The sequence below is a fragment of the Melanotaenia boesemani genome, chromosome 4 (assembly GCF_017639745.1).
Source record: "Melanotaenia boesemani isolate fMelBoe1 chromosome 4, fMelBoe1.pri, whole genome shotgun sequence".
NCBI lineage: Eukaryota > Metazoa > Chordata > Actinopteri > Atheriniformes > Melanotaeniidae > Melanotaenia > Melanotaenia boesemani.
The window spans coordinates 27,863,095-27,888,279 of record NC_055685.1 but is presented as its reverse complement, the minus strand read 5'-3'; the positions used below and the strand labels follow the sequence as shown (position 1 = coordinate 27,888,279).

The window sequence follows — 25,185 nt, the reverse complement described above, 5'->3', positions numbered from 1 at the left end:
TACCAATTACTGAAGTAAATTGGTGACAAGGTATCACCTATACCAGACGTGTATACCGACAAGCACACTATTATTTGAACATTTATTCCATGTTTTAATATCAATAATTTCATTTCTTATCTTTTTAAAGTTACATAAAATAAAAAATAAACACGCAAAAAGCTATTGTACGACCCTTTTTCACATGGTGGTATGAGCCATTCTATCCCGCCCCCGCCGCCATTTTCCATGTTATTCTCGTTTAGCAGATAGTACTTTATTAATATTGAATGCAACTACATAATTCGTTTAGTGTGTTTTTCTAAATCCCCAGCCTCTCCAGTTTACTGTAGGAGGGGGGTTTGTATCCCCAAATTCTTCCAAGGAAAAGCACTGCTTAGACAGCCATGTACATCAAACAGGTAAGCTAACGCGGTCACTTGTAGATGCTGCCGAATTTCACTGGCCTTATAACAGCCACCGGGTTAGCTTTACGGTAAAACCCTGTATGAAGGACGCATGCATCTAATGGTTTTACGTGTACTATAGTGGTTATTGGATTCAAAAGCCTAGAAAGCTCACTGAAAAGTCTACACAAATCATGTAACTTAATTGCTAGCGCTGCCTGGCGTTCTCCTGAATTGCACAGCACATCCCTCTCTCAAGATGCTAAGCTAATGCTACTAGGCTATCTTGTTATAGGCGCATTTCAACCCTTCTGTAAACCACTGTTATGGAGTACAGTATTGCCTGGAAATTAGTTTTTGTTTTTTAATATTATTGGTAGTGTTTAGCTGTATGTTATAGGACTGGTAAACGTCCTAAATGACAACTACCGTTAGACAAGGCCCTGCCCTGCCAATGACATGATCTACAAACCAGTTACACACGTTCAGTGATAGAAGCCCAAAACACTTTACAAAAGTTTCTTAATATAAACACTTCTATTGACTGTACGTAGTCAAAATTCTCCCAAGTAAGAGGATGTGTGGATCTATGTGCTCACTGTGGCCTCCGGGTTTTTGTATAGGTCATTATTCAGGGGTTCCGAAGTTACAGGGATCAAACTGTTGTTGATCCTTTCAGTCCGAAGCATAATGTCATCGGTAAGTATATGCTTATCTCATTACTAACTCGTGATTTTGTGTTGTTCTGGAGTCTTTTGAATATGCTTACTTTTGTTGAGTATTGTCTTACCAAAGATTTGTGATGTGTAGTCATGTCATCATTAATTCTTGTTTCAGTTGGAAGAAATGGGTCTGGAAAGAGTAACTTTTTCTATGGTATGCAAACCTCATTTTAGTTATCCTCATTGTAGTGACACATTTACTATTCTTTATTGTTATGTAAGTGTGGTTCCCTCTTTGTTGTTAACGTAGCCATCCAGTTTGTCCTCAGTGATGAATTCAGCCACTTGCGGCCTGAACAGCGCCTGGCCCTTCTCCATGTAAGCTCTGGCAAATATGAGACACGCTACAGAGGCCTGCAAGTTGTTATATCTTGTCTGAAATAATTTTGCTTTTCTTCCCTGTAGGAAGGAACTGGTCCACGTGTCATTTCAGCTTTTGTCGAGATTATATTTGACAACTCTGACAATCGATTGCCGGTAGGAATGATGAATATTTAATATTTAAACTATTAGTGTAACTCCAGGCTGCCCCAAATACCATTTTCAGGACATCAGTGACATTAGCTAGGACTATTTAAGGCAGTTCACTTGCCACTCTCTCAGGGTTGCTGCTTTTTATTGTCTGAGAATAACTAATAACAATTAACATTTATGCATAATGAATAATGTTTGATTAACAAATCTCATTTTATTATATAAAAAAAAATAGTTATATGCCTATTGATGTTTATTTTCATATTAATCACCTAAAGAGACAGCAACTCAAGGTTATAGTTTATGTTTGTGCAAAGTAGGATGGTAGTGGGGGGTGCATGCATGTTGTGCATGTGAGAGAGAGATTATGATCAGGTTTTTAATTTTTAGGTTATATATTTGGGTGTGTGAAGACTTGTGTTTTTAATATGCTAAAATCTTAAACACTAAGGTAGTGGTAATCTTTGAGGCATTTGGGCCAGCCTTTCAGCAATCATTTACACAGTTTCTTCTTAAAACCATTTAAGAAACAAAACAAAAAAAAACAGTATTTATAGTCAAATAACACCCTCTTCTCTGGGTGTATGTCATTATTAAATAATTAAATTGATTCTTGGTTCAGTTGATGCTTGTTTAACGTGGGCATTGGCACATTTGTTTAATTTTCATCAAATAAAGCACACAATAAAAGTATGACTGTATTACATCTAGTACTCACAGTGTTTATTATGTTTATGATTATGATAACTGGATGTTTAAAGCACCATGGAAACTAAAGTTTGTGTTTGAGTGAGTTTGAAAATGTAGTCAGCGAAGTAATAAGTGGGAACAAGCAACCAGTTTAGCAGCTATGTGCTTTTCTCAAGTTGACCAGTGTCAATTTTGTCCCTCTCCAGATTGACAAAGAGGAAGTTTCCCTTCGTCGTGTCATTGGTGCAAAGAAGGACCAGTACTTCTTAGACAAGAAGATGGTGACGTAAGTAAAGCTGTTGCTGGACTTGTCTACGTTCTTGTAATCACAGAGAGTTACAACTTGCTGAATTCATGCATTGTGCTGTTCTTGTTGCAGTAAGAATGACGTCATGAACCTTCTGGAAAGTGCTGGCTTCTCTCGCAGTAACCCCTACTACATTGTCAAGCAAGGAAAGGTGAGAAAGAATCCGGTGCTAACCTTTACATTTAAAAGGGGGGGGGGGGTTCCTGGGGCTCGCTGTCCTCTGGTCCACCTGGGGTGTCCCCCACGGGGCATGGTGGGTGGGTTATGTGTGACGTGACTGTGTGATGGTGAGTGCTTGTGGGTACGGCACAGGGGAGGGTGTGAGTGTGGGGTTATATGGGGTGCAGATTGGAGTAGGTGGAGGGTGGGGGGAGGGCTACCCTGGTCTGCCTCTGTCCTCCGTAGAGGCGTGGTCGCATTTGCTTGATCTCACTCACCACTCTTCATCACTGATCACTCCTTATTCCTCATGTTCTGCATGCTGACACAGTCACTGAGTTGTCCAGTGCGTTTATATACTAAGAGATAATTCTTCTTTTTATTTTTCCTGGAGTTAGTATCTGGTCGCTGTTATGCTTCTTTCATGATATGTCTTTTTGATTTGGTTATTATTTAAAAACTCTTAATGACTAGCAGCTCTGTTGTTTTTTTTTTTGTAAAAGTTGTAGGAAATTTTCTGGTGTGTTCATGTACAGGTGTAACAGTTTGTTGTCTGGTGATGGTGTGGATTGAAGGGTCGTTTCCTTCTGTCTGTGATGTTTTTGTCTCCTTTCTTCTTTCCCTTTTGCATCTTTTTGCTATTTTCCATCTTTTTCTGTCCCCTCCGGTCAGGTCCAGCAAGATTACATAGATTCTGTGATTCAAAGTAAATAAATAAATTAATCAGATTATCAAGAGGAGCCTTACACATAGACCTCCCCTTGGCAGAGCAACCAGATCATCATTTTGCTAGCTATGATGCCGGACAGGACGGGTTAAAAAAAAACAAAAAAACTTTACATTTGTTTTAAAGCAGTGCTGAGTCAAAGAGTGTCGATATCTTGGCCTCTCATATTAAATCACAACGTATAGTATTAGCAGAAATGCTAATTCATGTTAAATTTGTACTAATTTGTCATTTTCTTGCAGGGCATTTTAAGGGTTCCACAAACCATAGGATAGTTATCTTTTATTAAATTATTTTAATATTTCATGCAGATTAATCAAATGGCCACAGCTCCTGATTCCCAGCGCCTGAAGCTTCTGCGAGAGGTAGCAGGAACACGGGTGTACGATGAACGAAAGGAGGAGAGTATCTCTCTCATGAAAGAGACAGGTAAAAGCATTTTAACATAATTACTCAGTTTTTAAAAAAATAGTTTTTTAAATTTGTTGAACTATACAAACTTTTGTTCATTGGTATACTTGTACATAAGTATACTTGTCATCAATGCTGTATGTATTAAGTTTTGTGAAAACTGCTGCATTACATTTGTAAAATCTATAAAGATTACATAACTTTGCACCAGTGGAAAAGCAGTCATGAAACCTTAGTAAGACAACTATACCATTTATTTAAATTCCAAGTTTTTTTTTATTTATTTAGTAAAGTTAAAAATATGACGTTAAAGAATACATGACAGTGAACAAAAGTCACAACAACGCAACACTGTTTTTGCCTGTTTTGCAAAAACTACACAATTTTTTATTATTTTTTTTTATATATCCTAGAGGGAAAGCGAGAGAAGATTAATGAGCTGTTGAAGTATATTGAGGAGCGTCTTCACACCCTGGAAGACGAGAAGGAAGAGCTGGCTCAGTACCAGAAGTGGGACAAAATGAGAAGAGCTCTGGAGTACACCATTTACAACCAGGAGCTGAACGAAACCCGCGCCAAACTGGATGAGGTAACAATGTTTGTTTTACATATTTAAAATACCACGCACCCATATTGCAATTTGTTTTCTCGTGTCTTCATGAAGCTTTATTTATAATGAAGTAGCAGGAGGAGCCTTGTTGAAAAGTGGATGAGTCAAAAGTTGTTTCTCGTTTTTGTTTCTTGTTCCATCTCTACCAACATTGTTGTGTTTTTGTCCCACCTTCTCTAGCTGTCCTCCAAAAGAGAGACCTGTGGAGACAAATCCAGGCAGCTTCGTGATGCTCAGCAAGATGCCCGAGACAAAGTAGAGGTAAAGTCACTTTATTATATTCAAAAATACACTACTGTTCAAAAGTTTGGGGTCACTTTGCCATGGGATTCAATAGGGAAGTGACCCCAAACTTTTGAACGGTAGTGTAAATTTTCAAATCTAGGATCTTTTTAGAAAGTTAATGTAATCAACTATCATCACTCAGGTCTTGTGGTTGTCTAAATAATTGGCATTGCCATTTAATCACTGCAAGGTGAGGAAGTTGTCTTTATGCTTTTAATGTGATGTGTTTTTAATTCAAAGCCCTTTCCTTATTTTGTCTTCCCTAGGAAACGGAGCGCGTTGTGCGCGAGCTGAAGTCAAAGATTTCAGCTATGAAGGAAGAGCGAGAGCAACTGTCGGCAGAACGCCAGGAGCAGATCAAGCAGAGGACCAAGCTCGAACTGAAGGCCAAGGACCTGCAGGATGAGCTGGCAGGCAACAGTGAACAGAGGGTACGGAAGCCTCCCATCTGCGTCACAGTGCACATGTGATGCTGCACCAACAACACTCCCCCTCCTTCATCCCCTTCACCATCACTGTTGATGAGGGATTGTTATCTTTACTTTCCTCTCATCCCAGTTATTTGCTGGAAATGCAGCTACACTGAAACATTATTTATATATACCTACGGGTACACACTGATGTTTAACCAGGTCTTACTGGGTTGATAATATTGTCTCCAAGTAAACTCTTATTTATCTACTATAATTTGATAATCCATTAATGAGATAAAATTTAAAAAAGAGCGATGATATCAACCGTTTGGAAAAGTGATTCTTGGGAAGAGATCAAGAATCAGATTGACACCACCAGTCATTTCAGACTATAGATGTAGTGACCAATGTGACATGAAAAAAATGACATGTTTTTAGCCTTGGACAGATGGTTGTGTGTATATCTCGTGTCCCCTGTTGTATTGACATTAATAGTTTTATTTTCAGATAATTGAATCAGCTTAAGTTTTTTGGCATTTTAGAAGCAAAAATGTACTATTCTTGGCTTTAATCCACCCATTTACCTACACTTATTTACAGTACAATGGGTGATATATATGTATATTGTGCTGGTTAGGTATAGTAATCTTTTGTTATTTAATAAAATAACAATTGTTTGATATAAAAAAAGCTTCAAGTTTTAAGTTAAATGTTATAACTTGCAGATTAGCACATTATCCCTCTCTGCTGTGCTTCTGCTCTGCCTTTCTAGTCACAGGCTAGTAACAATGGGAACTCTTACAGTGCCAGTGAGTACAATCATGTCTATATCAAGAGATTATAAGTCAGAATTTCCTTTTAAGGATTAATTTTAAAAGTCACTGACAACTGACACAAATCTGAGACAGACTGGTATTTGGTGGCTGGTCACTATTTGCTTCGTAGAAACCAGGGGCCTGTAATCCAGCAGGTTTTCAACGTATTCCTGCTTCATCATACCGGACTCAAATTAACTGGAGCTAAAAGCCTATCAAGTTCTGCACAATGACTCATTAATTTGAGTTAGGGCTGTTGGAGCAGGGATACATGGAAAACCTCCAGGATTGCGGCCCTCGTAGGAGCCCTGTGTTAAACTCTTTAAGGATGTATTTTGTGGGGCTCAAGGACACGTCTCAGACAAATATGTAGCATGCTAGATATTTTTGGGGAGTTGGGAGGGGAAGAATTGATGAGTGAAATGTTGATAAAAGTTGCAGCCAAATGAGAGAACAAATGTGGGTAAAACAAGTTTAATAGACATTCCAATATGGCGTTTCCAAAAGGGGCACGCTTGAAAACAGACCGCGTGCATGGTAAACACCAGGTGCGTTTATCTGATATGAAAGAGTAAATTAGTACCCACAAGTGAAAACACACATCACGAAGAGGCATTTCTGCACTTCAACACAGTATTTGCAAGCAGAGAATCGCCCTCGTGAGAGCCTGTCAATCCACTGTGTACACATGTGTAGACTAATGTCCTCGCAGCGGTGACTAGCGTGCTCTCAATTCTGTCACTGCATGCTCGGCTAAACAATCCCCACTCGCTCGAGTTTTGAGACTCCTGAAGTGGAGACTGTGGTTGACGTGTGTTATCCTCTGATTGGTCAGTTTCTGGCCGACAACGGAGCTAATGTCAGAAAGATTTTCTCTAAACTGTTGTTAACACGTAAATAAACAATGTTGAGCATATGTGTAAAGGGCTATTCCACTGAATTCTTGGGAACCCAGGCCACATTAGACCAGCCCCTATAAAGTAAAGTGTGCCCCCCCACCCCCTGTTTTAACTTTTAGTACCACCACAGCTATGAAATTTTGTAGGAGAAACATTGTATTGTATTTGATTTAAAACATGTGATCTTCACTTTATATTCTAAGTGTGAGAGTTTCCATTGGAATGAATTGAGAAGCAAAACAGACTAAGCACCATGAGACACTCTACTACACACCATTCTTGGCTTAAGCTTTTGTGTACAAAGTTGGCATAAACTACTCTCCATATGGCCTTGCGTTGAGTGTGTGTTTGTGAGCATGTGCGAGTATGAAGATGATAATCATAGATAACGCTTTTATTGGCTCAGTCTGTATGTGAACTATGATGGGTCCCAGGCAACATGCTGGCGGATGGTTGGATTAAGCCCACCTGGCCATGGATTACACGACATTAGCCAAAAGTTATTGGGGCAAAATGAAAAGCCTCACGGACGCTAGGTGGTCTTGGCTTGATCAACTGTGAAATGGTTGATCAAACAAAAGGGGCCCAAGGGAAAGCTGGAGGTTTTTCTTTTCATACCTGTGGGGGTGGGGGGCGGCATCCAACAGCCACTGTGTAGAGATCTGTCAGTGCAGGCCTGCTGTTGTACAGATCCAGATGAAAAATGTTCTCTGTTTGTGGTGCATTTTTTTTATGTTTTTTCCTCACTATCTTAATCTCTGTATCCCTCAGCTTTGACCATGCACAAGCTGTCCACATAACCATGTCGCCTGAGCCTAATGAGTGCTTTACCATGAATCATTTTAAGATTTGCTGATAAATTCCCTGTTTCTGCTCTTCTAGAAACGCCTGCTGAAGGAGCGTCAGAAGCTGTTGGAGAAAATTGAGGAGAAACAAAAAGAACTGCAGGAGACTGAACCCAAATTCAACATGGTTAAGGAAAAGGAGGAAAGAGGCATCTCCAGGTATTCAACTACAGTCTCTCAAGCAACTGGTGACATAAGCATAACTTCATGGGTCGGTCATCTCATACTAAAAACATTTTTATCACAAGACGCTGACGAGTGGCACCACATAAGATTTGAGTTGTTTTTTGTTTTTCTTTTTTTGTATGTTCTTCAGTAGTTTTGATACCTTATTATCAAAGTGAAAGACCATTAAAAAAAGATAAATGATGCATCAGCTGATGAAGTTGACAGCTGGGCACTTGTGTGTTGACAACTTTTGGAGGGTATATCGATATGGTTAAAATGATTTACAGTTTAACTTTCCTGTTAAAGCTTGTGGTTCACCCCTTTGCCACCGCATTTATTTCCAGACTGGCTCAAGCAACACAGGAGAGGACTGACCTGTATGCTAAGCAAGGCCGTGGTAGTCAGTTCACCTCCAAAGAGGAGAGGGACAAGTGGATCAAAAAGGAGCTGAAGTCTCTGGATCAGGCCATCAATGACAAAAAGAGGCAGATTGCAGCCATCCACAAAGACCTGGAGGACACAGAGACAAACAAGGAGAAGAACCTTGAGCAGTACAATGTAAGGAAATGTTAGATTCTCTATCCAGTTTATTAAGAAGCATAAACTGGTTGTAGCATTGTACAAGAGGAATAATAACCTTTGAATTCACATTCATATAATTTGTTGATAATTCTTATTACCCTTCATTTCAGATTGGCTTTAATATGCTTTGATGTATTTGTTCAGGGACATGGTGTGGGTTTTAAAAATAAGCCTGCCAACAGGGGAGTTTGAATGAACCACTTTTCTTTTGTGACTTTAGAAACTTGATCAAGATCTAAATGAGGTCAAGACACGTGTGGAGGAGCTGGACAAAAAGTATTATGAAGTCAAGAACAAAAAAGATGAACTCCAGAGTGAAAGAAAGTAAGAACCACCTTCTATCAAACTCTTGTTTGTCTTCAGCCACATATCTGAAAATATTCTGTTTTTATTTTTCACTCTTTCCTTCAGTGTGCTACTTAAATTTTGGTGCATGTGAAAGAAGTGCAATGTTACATCAATTCAGACCAAAGCATTTTATATGCAGTTTCCTAAAATGCCTAACTTCTAGTTCAGGTTTTTATGTTTTCTTCATGGACTTCATGAACAGAAACAAAGCAGCTTGATGCCCGCCTTGTAGCTTTTTGAGTCTTTAAGGCAACAGGAGCTAAAATGGAGTATTTTAGACAGAGGGTGAGAAAAGCTGTTGCAATATGCAGAATATGAGGAAAAATAATTTATTTTGAAGATTAAATAGTTTAAAAATATTCTAATATACCCCTGAAATTGGATTAATTGGGCAGTAAGTTATGGCTGCTATGAGGTTTAGCCTTGGTGCTGGATCAAGAGTTTTTACTTTCGCTGCATGTAATGTTTTTATTGTAAAGCATTACGTGATATTAACAAATGAGTCAGGCCTGTAATTACATTAAGTTGGTGGAAAGTTTAATTGTTCCCCCTCAAATCAATATGATTTCTTTTTGCTTCAGTTACTTAACAATGTATTGCGTGTTTTGTCTGTTGTGGATGTCATCTGGCCTTTTCAGTGCACAAATAGCATCTATGAATAAATGCATATTAAAATATTTGTTATAAACATAAGCATTGTTTAACATTATTCTATTTTTTGTATGTAATCACTGCCTAGTTTTTCTCTAGGTATCACATTTGTTAAGCTTTAATCTTTCTAGTGGCAGTAGTGTAATGGGGGGAGTGTTTATGTGTCCAGCTACCTGTGGCGTGAGGAGAACGCAGAGCAGCAGGCCCTGGCAGCTAAACGAGAGGACCTGGAGAAGAAGCAGCAGCTCCTCAGAGCGGCTACAGGCAAGGTCTGTGTCACTGTGCATGACTCTGTAATTATTGACTTGCATAATAGAACTGCAAGATAACCAATTCTATGAGCTGGGAAAACAACAACAGCCCGGTGGGGTCGGGCTCGTGAAACTCTGTACTGAAGTCCCTGAGTGAGGGACAGTGAGTGGGCAGTTGGATCTAGGAGGCCAAGACATTAAGATCTCCTCACTAGGGTCCAGCCTTCAAGCATTGCTGCAAGTACAATGCCAAAGGTTTAATACTGCTCCTTTTTTTTTTTTTTTTTTTTTAAAGATTTATTCTTTCATTCAGTACATGAACAATCGGTCATTAAGAAAAAAGGACATGGACGTTTTAAAAGTGGGAGTGTCTTTGTTTCCCCCTTATTTGTGATGTGCTTAATGTTTCAGTTCTATTGTTAACAGGCTACACATCTATTAAAAACCTTCACACATGCACTAACTTGCTAAAAAACTAAGACAGAAAAAGGGAAAATGGAGATAAAATCCAAGTAAAGTGCCTAACTGTCCAACTGAGCCCACCTGAATACTGTGAGAGACTTTCTTTGTGACTCATCCGGTTGTCAGGATAGGTATATCAAATGGAATCATTCATCTGCCTCACTACATGCACTTTATGATTGCTGGCTATATTTACATATGACTCACTCCTCTCTGTAGCATCCAGTCATTTCTTCTGGCCATATACATCAATCAAATATCACTTCTGAATAATATCTGCAGAGATGAAAGGAAGCGGTTTGTAGCTTCATGGACAAATGTCAAGCATTCATTTTTCTTTCATTGGTTCTGGCTGATTCAGTCCAGATTCTCCGTTTGATGGACTCAATCCTATCTATCCTTTCTAGCATTTTATATTTGCAGTGCTTGGCCCATTTTAGGTCTCCATCATATTGAAATTGACATTTTCTGTGTTTCTTTTTTGTTTTTTTTCATGGCCTCACAATGAGTTTTATGCTTTGGGTTTTTCCATGGCTTTCAGGCTACTGAGCATGAAGGTTGGGAGATTTTTGCTGCATATATATATATATATATATATATATATATATATATATATATATATATATATATATATATATATATATATATATATATATGTATATGTATATATATATATATATACACACACACACAAAGGATGTTACTATTCATAGATATTTAAACTTCACATTTGCAATGTTGGGAACGGATGTGATTAATTTTAATTAATTATTAAATGAATGTTTAGACCAGGGCTGTTACAATATCAAATTTTCACTTTGTAATTATCACTTTGACAGGAACTCAACAATATTACAGTATTTGTAGAAAAAGATGCGATCTAGTAATTTACTCTTTAACTTGTAACTTTTTTTTATCAAATGACACAAAATAGATGTTGACAGATTTGGACAGAAACTGCAACAGAAGATAAAAAGAACAAATTACAGCTGTGCGTCATGGATTTAAGGAAAACAAGTGAAGTAGTAACAAACTCAATCCTCAATTCTGTGTCAACTAAAGCAGTAAAACTTGTCGGTCAGTGATTTTGTGACTGCTTCACCATGATATGTCTGATTTTTTTCTTCTTATTTGTTGCTTTAAATCACTTTAGCTGAAATTAATACCTTTACTCCCCTCACTTGCTGGTTGTCAGATCCAATGCTGAGACAGCTTGGCTTTAACGAGATACGACAAATTACATTTTAATTTTCAGGAACTGCAAATTACTTTCTCTGAAATCTGCGTAATGGTTATAAAAGTTGGTATTACCCTGCTTTCAGAACCAGCTGTTTATCAGCTCTTCGTGCAGACTACCAATAAAACTGCTTTGTTTGAGTGTGGGGAGAATGTCTCTCGCCATCATGATCTTACACAACAGTAGCGACACACACTGTCTCATACATGAGTGTATCGCATCCTCTGTATTGAGGATTTTAGTCTTCAGTAATGTTCTTTAAATTTATGTTACGGTTACAGCCTGTTCTGGTTATTTATGACACCCGTTTTTTTATAGATAGTTATTTTGATTCTTTAGGAATATTTTGTAAATTTTAAGGAATTTGTGAATTATATTTTGTATTACGTATGTTGTCCTCCTCCGTCTTCCTCCAGGCCATTCTGAATGGTATAGACAGCATCAACAAAGTCCTGGAACATTTTCGGCGTAAAGGAATCAATCAGCATGTCATCAACGGTTACCATGGCATTGTCATGAATAACTTTGAGTGTGAGCCTGCATTTTACACCTGTGTGGAGGTGACTGCTGGGACTAGGTGAGAATTGATTTTGCATTTTCTTTGGCAACACTAATTACTTTAATATTTCTGAGTGAAAATGCCACAACTGAACATTTGTGATATATCAGACCTGCAGTACAGGATTCACTTTAGGTTCTGGAGGAAAACCTGCTGACTGCATAGACAGCAAAAATGTAAACATGTAAAGCAAACTGGTATAAACAAATAAGGCCAAAGAGTAGCTGTGCATTATGCTGCACCAGCATTAAATCCTAAAACGCTGGTAAGGTTGCGGAAGCACTATACTAAGCAGAGGGACCCAGACTTCCCTTGCCCCAGACACCACTTCCAAGCTCCCCCAGGGAAAGCCCAAGGCATTCCCAGGCCAGCCAGCTGAAAGACACTGTCCCTCCAGTTTCTTTTGGGTCTTCCTCAGGTTGTCCGGTAGGGAATGCCTGGAAAACCTCCCCAGAACCTCCCCAGAACCAAATGCCTGAGCCACCTCATCTAGCTATTCTTGATGTGGAGGAGCAGAGGGTCTACTGAGTCCCTCCCAGATGACTGAAGCGCGAGCTTCTCACCCCATCTCTGAGAAAGAGTCCAGCAACCCTGAGAAGAAAATGCATTTCAACTGCTTGTATTTGTGATCTTATTCTTTTGTTCACTACCCACAGTTCATGATCATAAGTGAGGGTAAGAACGTAGATCGACAGGTAAATCAAGAGCTACGCCTTTAGGCTCAGCTCCTTCATTACCACGACAGACTGATGCAGAGACTGCATCAATACCGATGCTGCACCAATACATTGATCTCCCACTCCCTTCGTCCTTCACTAATGAGCAAAACCCAAAGATACTTTAACTCCTCCACTTAGGGCAGATCTCACTCCTGACTTTAGGCATAATGTGAGGGAAAATAATAAAAAGAAAAGAAAATGGATAGATAAGTTTCCCGTTGGCCACTGTGCCATACATTTGCCAGTTTCTTGAGGAGTCATTCAGTGCTGTTACTCAACCCTGTAAGCTTCACTTCTTCAAGGCTATAAGATAAACCATTATAGCTTTAAAAAAAATAATATTCATAGTTTTGACCTGATTTTTGAAGCACAGTTGCTGCTTAGCTGCAGAACATATTGCAGAGTCAGACATAGTGTGCCTTCACCAGTTTAACAAAATCAAGGCAGCTAATAATTTAATAAAATTTCATGGCCACTTTTATGACCGAAATTACAGAAAGATCAGGCTGTACGGTTCTGGTTGTTTGTAGGCTACAGTGTTTAGCTCTTCAGACCATTGTCAACATGAAGGTTGTACTGTAGTCAGTGCTGGTTTACTGTGTATGAAGATTAATCTGTAACTTTATGACTGAGAATGTGATGTTTGGTAAAAATAGTTAGAATTCTACACATCTGGTCATTTAGTGGCGTTAAGTCACATTTTAGTGTTAAATTGTTACTTTGGCTGTGTCCGAATGTCCACCCTACTCCCTAACCCCCCGTTTGCTACATAGGGCTGCACTACATAGTGACTCATTCTCTTGGCGATTCGGACACGAAGCTGCCTATTTTTTCCTCGCTGCAAACCATGTGACTGCCGCCGTCGCCACGGCAACCACAACCTGTGTCAAGAGGTCATTCCAAATCCAATCCAAAGTTGTGTTTAAATATTTTTATTTTTATTCCTTATGTTGTATTTTATTCTTTGTTTGCTTATAGGTAATTTCGCGCAGCTCAATTTTTTCGCCTCCTTGGGCTACATTGAGCTTCTGCCCGCAATGCATTGTGGTCTATATTAAACCGTCTAGTGACCATCAATGCTCACTACTTTTCAGGATGCATTGTGGGTAATTTTGAGTGCCCTACTTTTTTCTCTCTGGACATTCGGACACTTCGACAAAATGGCGTGACCCCTATATAGGGCACTATGTAGGGAGTAGAGTGCACATTCGGACACAGCCTTTGTAACATCTGTATGCCTTATGCCTTGAGATTATAATTCACATCTGTGAATTTACAACTTATAGTTTTTATCGAAATTAGTAAAGTTTGGTGCTGAAACATAGAAACAGTTGCTTTAAATATTTTGTACTGTTCACAGATATGTTATAGTAATGATTTTCTAGTTAAAATTTACATCTTACGTCTTCCAGACTGTTTTACCACATTGTGGAGACTGATGAAGTCAGTACCAAAATACTCATGGAGTTCAACAAAATGAACTTACCTGGAGAAGTCACATTCCTGCCCCTGAGCAAGCTGGATGTCAGAGACACTGCTTACCCAGAGACCAACGTAAGGCCATGCATGTGTTCTGTATATGTTTTTGTTTATTTATTTTGATAATTTTATTAGTATTACAATAAGTAGTTTTTGCTGTGTGGTCACGTTGTGTTTGAATCAACATGTCTTTGCCCTGAAAGGATGCCATTCCCATGATCAGCAAGCTGCGCTACAGCCCCAACTTTGACAAAGCCTTCAAGCACGTGTTTGGGAAGACCCTAATTTGTCGTAGCATGGAGGTCTCCACCCAGCTGGCTAGAGCTTTTACCATGGACTGTATAACTCTGGAGGGTGAGCTCACCTGCAATACACAGCACCGATCACACTGCTACTTCTGAACAAATGAGAACATGGAAAGAAAATGTGCTGCTTTGGATGCTAAAAACGTTTCCTGAATCTAGATGATGTTTGTTTATTATCATGCTATCATCTTAACAGCCATCGACTGTGTATATCACCAAGGGTATTTAACGTGAAAGCCCTACAAATAGAATACAATAGAACTTTATTGTCATTACAACAAAAATGCAACGAAATTACAATCTTTGCATAAAGCACATTGAATTGCGACTTCTTAGGTGACCAAGTGAGCCACCGTGGAGCTCTGACAGGAGGCTACTACGACACCAGAAAGTCTCGCTTGGAGCTACAGAAGGACATGAGGAAAGCTGAGGAGGAGCTGGGTGAGCTGGAGGCCAAGCTCAACGAGAACCTGCGTAGGAACATAGAACATATCCTTTCCATTAAGACATGCTTGTTTTATGTTCATCACAGTTAAATCTGGGCCTCATTGAGAAGCTCCAGAGCAAACTAAAAGGTTTTTTTTTTTTAGAAATGAAAGCTGAGTGTTTGTATGGCAAACAGTGCTGCAGACATCTTTATCATATTAGCAAAAATGAATACTGATCTTTTTATTCCCCTTGTTGACAGGGTGAGTTGAATAAAAAGTGAGTCGCTCTTAAAATACTTTAATGCAGACATTTTTTTCCACAATGACATTTATTGAGCAACGGGAAATTGGCTGACTCACAAAAATCCAAAGAAAAGAGAATAAATAAATCAGACTTAATTATTCTGCATTTGTAAAATTTGTTATTGACTTAACCAAACATTCATGCATGATGTGAGGAATTAGTTTCTCATCTCTGCTGGTTCCGGGAAAGCTTTTAACCTTTCATGATGTCTGCAGCAGTGTGGCCAAAAAAGGAAAAGTCAGTGTTGCAAATGATTCAACTTATCTAGTCTTTTTTATAACTCAACACTGATAGCTGATAAATGGTGAAACAATCACATTTATAAGTTGTTGAGTAACTTATTTCTTTATCTAAATTTACAACATTTCATCCATTCATACTTAGAATTGATTATTATGAACTTATAAATGTGTCTTTGTTTATATTGAGCAGGATTTAACCTTGCTAGTTGCTAGAATTTATAAATAAAAAAAGGCAATTTGATCAATTCCAGGAACATTTTTTTATAAAGTAAAAAGTGTAGAAAATATTACTTACAAATATACTCTGTTGATAAGGAGATATTTATCTCAGTCTTTTTTCTAGAGCCTCCGTAGAAAAGTTAGACAACAATCACTCAATGATAGGGTGATGTCATACGGCTGAGCTTGTATTTTAAACGAGGATTGAGTCCATCGGGGTTATGTAGCAGCCTCAGTGCCAGCAGGAGGAGGGTTTAAGCAGGTCAAAAAGGATTAGAATATATTGGGTCATATCTGGCAGAGCCATGACTCACTTCAGGACAGCACATGAAAGCAAAACAAGTGGATCAGGAAGGATTTGAGTTTGTATGTGTGAGTAGACTCACTTCCGCCTCAGGATAATTAAATGCATGCTGTGTGATGAAATGCAGCTTTAAAGTGAGTTATTAATGTGTGTACTGGTTTAAAATACACCCAGGGCTGCACAAATAAAACAATATCAAAATTAGATTGTGGTTAAATTTACGATGATCTTGTTGATGAGAAAATGGGATACAATGACCTGCCAGTGGACTGAGGAAGGGAATGGACAGCATTAACAAACTATCAAGATTGAGGTCGATCAGTTTAGAAAATAATATTGTGCTCATATTTTTGCCATATTGTCCAGGCCTGTCCTGGTTCTAATGTATGTATATCCGTGAACAGGAGACGCTAACGTTCGCTCTTCACTTGTGCAGCAATGACTCAGAGAACAGCTCAATTTTTTAAAAGCCTCTTGTTGTTCGCCCTCCACTGCTGCTGTCGATAAGCATGACATTAAGCCGATGCACCATCTTCATTCTGCCACCACATTTCAGTTTGAGATTAGTTTATTCAGTAAATGCATGTGCATTGGTACCATGCACATCTATACTAATAAATGCTGTAACATGAGCCTCATTTTTATTTATAAGAATTGATGCGCTCATAGCTGAGACGGTTCCCATGTCCTCTTTTTAAAATAACTGTTTGAGTTGAAGTGATTTATTTACCTGTGTTGGCTGTACATTTAGAAGAAAATACATGGCCTCAAACCATTTGTATTTTATCTGTATCTGTTTTAGTCAAAAGGCCTTGAACATTATGTTTTTTTAAATCAGCAGATTGATTTGGGTTTAGTGTTCATTGAGTCTAGTTAAACCTTGGAGGCCCAGAGGAGTGTTTCAGCCTTGGAAAATCAATGAGGCTGTCTGTTAGTTTGGCTTAATGATGAGAGTGCAGCCCTTTTTAATGCTCCTCTTTGATATTAGGGATGACATAATCTTCTCCTTGAAGCCCAGTCACATTATTCAAGCACTCTGGGTTGCACTAAAAAGGCAATAAACTTCCAAATGACCATGTTTGCTAGAAACAGCTTTTACAAAACACTCGTGATTGTTACGTGATAGGAACCATTTGCATTTAATTTAATCAGAATAAAGCCCTAAATCCTTTTTTTTTTTTTTTTTTTTTTTTTTTTTTTTTTAAGGAACTGTGTTAGTAATGAATTGGTGGGAATTAAAGAATGTCGCTAAGCTATAACCTAATATTTAGAAATCCGGCTTATTCTGGTGGCATTGATTAAGCAACAGGACATTTTAATAGTTATTTAGAGGCAAGTTTGCATAATACTAAAGAAAACTTTCATTTAATGACCATTTACTTTGTATTTTACCAGCTGGCAACAATTGCTGATATTTTAGGGGATTTTCTCTTATTAATGTTTTATCCTTTTTTTTTATTTTTTAAACCTACTTCATGCTGAGCAGCGTATAGATCCTGCAATACGAGTCTTGCATAACATTAACACTATACCAGTCAAAACTTTCGATTCACTTTCCCACTAAATCCAGTAGGATAGTGTGTCTAAACGTTTGACTGGTACTGGATGTTAGTAGTTAGAGGATTTAGTGAACTGAAAGTTTCTTGGACTTTTGTTCCCTGTAGACACTGTCTTAGTTATGAAGTTTGGTAAGTGACTGAAGGAGGAAAAAGACAAGTACTGAACCTTTAAGAACATTGATGTATACCACCTTAATTGTCGCTTCACGCATCAACAACGAGATTGACCAGCTGATGAACCAGATGCAGCAGATCGAGACACAGCAGAGGAAGTTTAAGGCATCCAGAGACAGTATTCTGTCAGAAATGAAGATGCTGAAGGAGAAGAGGCAGCAGTCAGAGAAGACATTTATGCCCAAGGTTGTATATATTTGTCACTACGTCATAACTTAAACAACCCCAGACTTGATCAGAATATTAATTCTTCACATTTCTTGATTCTTCTGTTTGAGCTGTAGCTGGGACTTTGCGTTGTCTCTATTTGCAGCTCATTCTCCCTCTTTTTCCTCTTCAGCAACGCAGTCTCCAGAGTTTGGAGGCCAGCCTCCACGCCATGGAGTCAACCAGGGAGTCCCTGAAGGCCGAGCTTGGTACCGATCTTCTCTCTCAACTTAGCCTTGAGGACCAGAGGCGCGTCGATGACCTCAACGATGAGATCCGTCAGCTGCAGCAGGTCAGAAACATGACCGATATCCGAACATGTAGATCTGTGGTACGGCTTGTCGTGCATGTAAATATATGCCAGCGGTGTAAAAGAAGATGTTCAGAGAAAGGATGGTGTTGGTCATGTTCATATCCGCGCTCTAAAAAAAATTGGATGATGTTTGGATCATTTCCACTAAAATTAGCCTAAAAGTTGTGATGTTGCTTTTAAGGTATTATTACTTAGTATTGATTATTAATGCTCCAGGTAATAAAATTGAAATGTTACAATCATTCTTCATGTAAAGGCTCATCTTCTATCAATGTGTGTATTCATGATACTTTAAAAAGACTAGTTTTTACATCCAGAGCTTGGATAAACTATTTTAGTGTTGCAGCATGTGGGTTTGTGATTTCTTTCTTCCAGCATTCATTAGATTGTCTTAAACCCTGCAGCTGGGATCGGAGTCCTATTTAAAATGCATCATTGAAAATTACCCAATTAATGTTGTTCAGATAATGCTACGTACATTCTGTTTCCCTTTGTTTTCTGCCTTCTGTCATTGTAGTCAAATGATGTGAATGAGGTGAAAGTGGCAGACTGCAGCTGTGTGTGGGATGTTCCTGTGATCCAGCATTGCCCTCTTTTTCACTGCCAGCTGCTCACAGCTCTCACCTCAGTGCACTCCACTGCTGCTATCATTGCGCAACAACTTCACCCACACAACATGGAGCCTTTCATATGTGATTCTGCAGCATTTGCAGTTGTCAGCTACTACATAACTACTTATGATGCGTTGTTTTGTATTGATGAGTTGTTTATAGCCTATCACTTTCCTGGACTTGGTTAAATGCATAAAACTGTTTATGTGCTATTAATGCAGCAGATTTTTTTTCGTATTAGTTACAGAAAGCAAAAACTCTGTTAAACAGTTAATAGAAATGCGCTAATTTCCAGTTTGTCGGCAGACATCATATGATTAATAGTGTGTGTTGCTCCTCTTTCTGCTCACAGGACAACAGACAGTTGTTGAATGAGAGAATCAAGCTGGAGGGAATCATGACCAGGGTGGAAACGTATCTCAATGAGAATTTACGGAAGCGTCTCGACCAAGTGGAGCAGGTAAACTGTCCCTCTAGACATCTATAAAGTTTTATAGCATAGCTCAGTATTTCCACATTTATGTCTGTTCTGTTTCAAATTTTAATAAATTGAATAATATGACAAACATAAAAACAGCTAATTAAGTATTTTCATTTGTAAAAGCATCAATGTCTTAAAATCTGTACTGTTTTCAATAAAAACTTCTGATTTAGTCATGTAAGTCAGACGATTTTTTTTTTAAACTATTTCCTAATTTCTACTGACAGGAGTTAAATGAGCTGCGAGAGACCGAGGGAGGCACAGTGCTCACAGCCACCACATCTGAGCTGGACGGCATCAACAAACGTGTCAAAGAGACTTTGGCTCGATCAGAAGGTAGGCATTTTACTGAAACTCAACGTGTACGTGATGGTTGCCTCAAGCACGCTTCTACTACAGGGCCTTTGAGCAGCATATAAACCTCAGTTCCTCCTGCAGAGCACATCAAGAGCCAGCTTCGTTTTGTTTGACACAGTCAGTCATTGCAGCTTAAGTTTAGATTAGCTCACTGACATTTGCAGAACTTTAATCCATTTCAATTCATTTGAGTTGATCTGCTTCAGGGTCCAGAACTAGTCAGTGTGGCATTGTTAGACAATTAAAAAAAATATATTAAGTGTAAGGTCTTATCATGTTTTGAAGTATAAGCTTGCATAGCTGTGCAAGGATTACTTAGTTGGCTTTCAGCTTTGACCATTTGATAAATTTCCACATCACCAAAAATTCGGAACCTTTAGAATAACCTCTAGGTTTTATTCCATTAATGTTATAAGCCCATTGCTGATTAAAATATTAAAAAAACTAACAATAAAACATGAATTATTGTCCTTGCTATTTTATTGTTCTGCTGTCCTCCACTGGCTTTCTGCTGCCTCCAGATGGTGAAGAACTGCTGACTCAGAAACTGGATAAAAGGCTCCTTCACAGACAGTTTTATAAACGTGTTATTTGTGTTGTGATTCAGATTAGTTTGGTACAAGGAAGCTGTCAGATAACACTTGTTCCTGAACAAAAATAATTTTAATAGATTCAAATTTCCTAATGAGCTCTAGTTAAAAACATCACAGCATGATGTTTTAAGCAGCTATTTTAATCTCTTCTCCGTTTCCTTTTTGTTTCAAGTTGATTTTTTATGACGTGAGTGATCAAATTTCCTTTTCTTTTAATTCCCTTTAGATTTAAAAAGGTTGACTTATATCAGAACCCGGTGTGCTAACAGAGCATTTACTTTCTGAAACATGAATTCAGCCACAATGCGTAGGCACAAGTGTCTTACTTGGACTGAAACATGTCACTTATACTAGACCCTTTCCATCTCATCCAACACTTTTCCCAGATCTGGATTCTCTGATTGACAAGACAGAGGCGGAAATCAAAGACCACATAAAGAGCATGGAGCGATGGAAGAACATTGAGAAGGAGCAGAATGACGCCATCAACCACGACACTAAGGAGCTGGAGAAAATGACCAACAGGCAGGGCATGCTGCTTAAGAAGAAGGAGGAGTGCATGAAGAAGATCAGAGAGCTCGGATCGCTGCCTCAGGAGGCCTTTGAGAAGTACCAGACCCTCACACTCAAGCAGGTAGACGCACACACAGCTTAATGCTGTTACGTGTTATGTGTGTGAATGATGTTGCCAGCCAACACAAGCTTCATGGAGACATGGATGGTGTTATGGTGATTCTGTTTATTACAACTGATGTTATGCTTTTTAGTGGCATTAAATCCTAAAGTTGTGGCAGTAAACATTTTTTATTGATCTATTTAAGGTCACTTGATATCACAAAGTTATAAATTTAAAAGGATAAATGTGTTTAAAAGGTTACCTGTGCATAACTAGAACCGATAAAGCGGAATATTGAACATAATTTAGGATTACTGGAGATCAGACCAGTCATTTTCTCTCATGGGCTTTCCACTTAAGCCTTAGTGAAATATGTAGCTTTAAAGCTCCCAAGTGCTTATGTATGCAGGGAGAAAGCATAGCTGCTTTAAAAAGGCATTTCAGATTGGCTTTGCGAGTTGAATGGACCTCACCTAGTGATTTCACTGTTATACTCAGCACACAACACAGCAACACCAGTCCTAATAGTAATTTAGTGGCTGTACTGTTCTTTTTTGTCCTTTCTTTTACAGTTGGGAAATTCTCACAAATGCACACAGAATTAGAGCCATGTTTCTTTAGAAATAAGGTCCAGAAACATCACATCCCACCCACTCAGTGATTCAGACACAAGTTAGTGTCTAATTTTTCTGTCAGCCAGCCGCCTCTGGGAGCAAAGACTGAGATGAGTGGACTTGGCTGCATTTTTAATAAGTGTCTGAGTATGTGCTCTTTGTGTGTTTGTGTCTTAGCTCCCCTCCTTGACAAGGCTGAAAATAGCTTTATAGTTTCTCATAAACACTTCATATTAGTCCATCTCCCTCCTTTGGACTCTCCATGGGTGCAAGATTGAAGAAGCTGATGAGAGACCTGAGTACTATTAGCACTTGCTCATGTTCCTGTGGTCATTAGTGATTTAAAGAGGCAAATTTATAGCTTGAGAGTTAGGAAAGTGTGTGCCACTTTGTCATCATCCATCAGGCTATTCTATCTTCAGATATAAATAGAAGTAGACAAAATACATGCATTAAAAACAGTGGGTTTGAATGTGTGTCTCTGTGAGTGAAACTTTCAGCCAAAAACGTGTCAAAAAAGTCTTTCAGTAGAAAATTACAAGTTTAAATGATCATTTTATTTTAGTTGTCAAAGGTACTTCATGCGTATCACTTAAAATATTGTGAAGTCAAGGATTATATGTTGTTTTCTGCAGCATCTTTTAAAACCTCTCCACCTGAGGAAATAAAACAACAGCAAACACAGCAGTCTACTTCTATGGAGTACACAAATCTTTACCCACAATGCAAAGCTGCTGACAGACTGCAGGAGCACCTCACCCACAGTTAATGAATGAAATGTTTCCCGTTTCAACAGCTGTTCAGAAAACTGGAGCAGTGCAACACAGAGTTGAAGAAGTACAGTCACGTCAACAAGAAAGCTCTCGACCAGTTTGTCAATTTCTCGGAGCAGAAGGAAAAGCTAATCAAGCGTCAGGATGAGCTGGACCGCGGCTACAAATCCATCATGGAGCTCATGAATGTCCTGGAGCTGCGCAAGTATGAGGCTATCCAGCTCACCTTCAAACAGGTAGAGTACACCTCCTACTCTGATTAACAGCCTCTGCAGAGGGATACTTAGTTCTGGTTGTTGTGACATCAGTTGGTTTGAAATGATAAATACTGGGAAGTCTTATGTTTGACGGTCCGTTTAATAGGTTTCAGGCTTTCAGTTTGTCTATTTGTGTTGCTTGCCTGTGATTATGCAATGTTGTTATTTAATTAGAATTTCTGTTGTATTAATGCAGACCATTGTGTTAGCCTAATATAGTTTATAGATGGTTAGACTGGTTTTAGAAAGTGCTAGTGTGTTGCATCAATCTGTCATTATTGCAGGTTTTAAATAACATCAGGGATGTAATTAAAATTCACTGTGAAGTTCCTGCTGTCTTCTCTGTCTTTTAGGTGTCAAAGAACTTCAGTGAAGTTTTCCAGAAATTGGTGCCAGGTGGCAAAGCTACATTGGTGATGAAGAAGGGTGATGCTGAAGGCAGCCAGTCTCAGGATGAAGGAGAGGGAGGTGCCGACAGCGAAAGGGGTTCTGGTTCACAGAGTAGCGTTCCCTCAGTGGATCAGTTCACTGGAGTCGGCATTAGGGTAGGAAATAGTTTCTTTTATCTGAAATGGCGAAGCTTGTTTGCGTTAGTTCACGTACCTGTTAAGAAAATGCATTGCTGGTTAGCGTTGAAGCTATGCTTTTTAAGCTCTTTTCAGTGAGGGCAAAAAAAAAGAAGTTTTGTTGCTATATATCTCAAGTGCATGAGTTTTTCCTTGAGTTAATATCTGAAAACAGCTGAAAGTGTATTTGTGGAGTATTGGCAAAATATCAACACCCAATCCTCACCCACAAAGTAAATCCAAGGTGAAGTTGCTCATGCAGTGAGTAATACATAATTGTCTTCACGCTGAATTTATGCCAGTCATTGTGAAAGCTGTCATAACAGTTCAGATGCTTCGTCTGTCCTTCTAAAATAGAGAATCTAATAATACTGAAATAAATGAACACATCCGTCACTCAGTCTAGTGGTCATCTAACGCTCTGAAGATCAGTAATACAACCCTCAGTTCCTCCACGTCTCAAACTGTCCTTGGGTAAGACACTGAACCCCTGCATTGCTCATCATATGCTCTTGTGTGAGATTAATGTGGGGAAAAAAGCCTTGCACATAGATCGTAAAGGTATAACAAGTGTTGTATAAGGGTCTGTGTAAACAGGCCAATCAGAAATAAAGCATTTTGTTGAACTTGTACAAGATTAAAGGCTGCTACACAAACGTGGAATTATTAGCATTAAGTAGTAATCAATTCAGTTTTGTGTCTGTCTCAGTCTAACTTCATGTTTCCTGTGTAGGTGTCGTTTACTGGGAAGCAGGGTGAGATGAGGGAGATGCAGCAGCTGTCTGGAGGTCAGAAGTCTCTGGTGGCTTTGGCTCTGATATTTGCCATTCAGAAGTGTGACCCTGCTCCTTTCTACCTGTTTGATGAGATTGACCAGGCCCTCGATGCCCAGCACAGGAAGGCTGTTTCAGGTAAAGAATTGGCAGTCAAAGACCACTTACACCTGGGATCCAAATCAAGATCTCTCACCTCTGGTAGTATCATCATGCTAATCAGTCCATAGTGTTTGGAGTTATCAAAAATGTTTCTATAAAGTAAAAGAAAAGAATCTTGACTGTTAGTCGGTCAGCCCTGGTTAATATGTTTGTGATGCATGTCCATTTCAGATATGATTGTTGAGCTGGCAGGCCACGCTCAGTTCATCACCACCACCTTCAGGCCTGAGCTGCTGGAGTCAGCGGACAAGTTCTACGGTGTCAAATTCAGAAACAAGGTGAGGCTTTCCCTTCCTGACTCTGTATTACTTCAGAGGGCAGGACGTGTTCATTCATCAGTTAAATTTAAATCTGTGCGACAGGTTGAGTTGGATCGAAACAGTACTCTGATATCAAAAGCATTATTTATCTCACACAATTTCCTGACTTTTTTTTATGTAAATAAGTTAGGGAAAGGCTTCTGAATAGTGCTCATAATAGACTGTCTAGCTTAAGGAACTGTTTGAGAAAAGGTGAGAACAGATGAACCAAAAAATGTATGTTAACCAAATGTATCCTGTTAACCAGGATACTTTTTTTTTAATCATTTCCAGAAAGATAATTATTTCAATTGAATTTTTCAGCTTTCAAAGTTTCAGGACTGTATGCCATTGTAACCGTTTTTACTCTGTTCATCAGCATGTAAAACCACCTCAGTGTTGATCGTTTTCCCTCGGTAATCAAGGTTTTCTTCGCTGAATTTTTTTTTTTTAGGTCTCATAATTCAGATGATTAGTGCTTAGTCAGATAGTCTCAAGTGGAAGCATTGATTGGTCATTAAGCGTTTTATGCATGTCTTTTTTAGGTGAGTCACATTGATGTGATTACAGCGGAGCAGGCTAAAGACTTTGTGGAGGATGACACCACCCATGGTTAATAGTCTTCTGCTCTCCATCCTCCTCATCCTTTTCTCCTCCACTTCTGCAGTTTTCTGTTTGAAGCCTCCTACGAGGGTCATGGACAAAAAAATCTGTTTTTTTTCCAGTGTAAAAGATAAACAATGAAGAAAAAAAAGTTCATGTTTGGATATGTTTTATTGCCAAAAAGCTTATTGCATTTTCATCATTAAAATGTAAATGAAAAAAAAAA

General features: G+C 38.7%; 1 protein-coding gene across 1 annotated transcript; it reads left to right on the top strand.

Annotated features, from left to right (window-relative positions):
• Positions 1–214: 214 nt before the first annotated feature.
• smc3 (structural maintenance of chromosomes 3) lies at positions 215–25,185 on the top strand. Its single transcript, XM_041982148.1, has 29 exons — positions 215–401; positions 1,010–1,085; positions 1,224–1,262; positions 1,359–1,426; positions 1,514–1,585; positions 2,479–2,558; positions 2,652–2,730; positions 3,777–3,894; positions 4,290–4,465; positions 4,667–4,747; positions 5,038–5,202; positions 7,781–7,902; positions 8,256–8,469; positions 8,714–8,817; positions 9,662–9,761; positions 11,859–12,019; positions 14,133–14,274; positions 14,403–14,553; positions 14,841–14,993; positions 17,769–17,920; positions 18,075–18,233; positions 19,218–19,325; positions 19,574–19,682; positions 20,683–20,930; positions 22,323–22,535; positions 22,910–23,101; positions 23,856–24,033; positions 24,229–24,335; positions 24,902–25,185. The coding sequence occupies exons 1-29, from the start codon at positions 387–389 to the stop codon at positions 24,971–24,973; spliced, it is 3,654 nt and encodes a 1,217-aa protein (XP_041838082.1). The 5' UTR covers positions 215–386; the 3' UTR covers positions 24,974–25,185.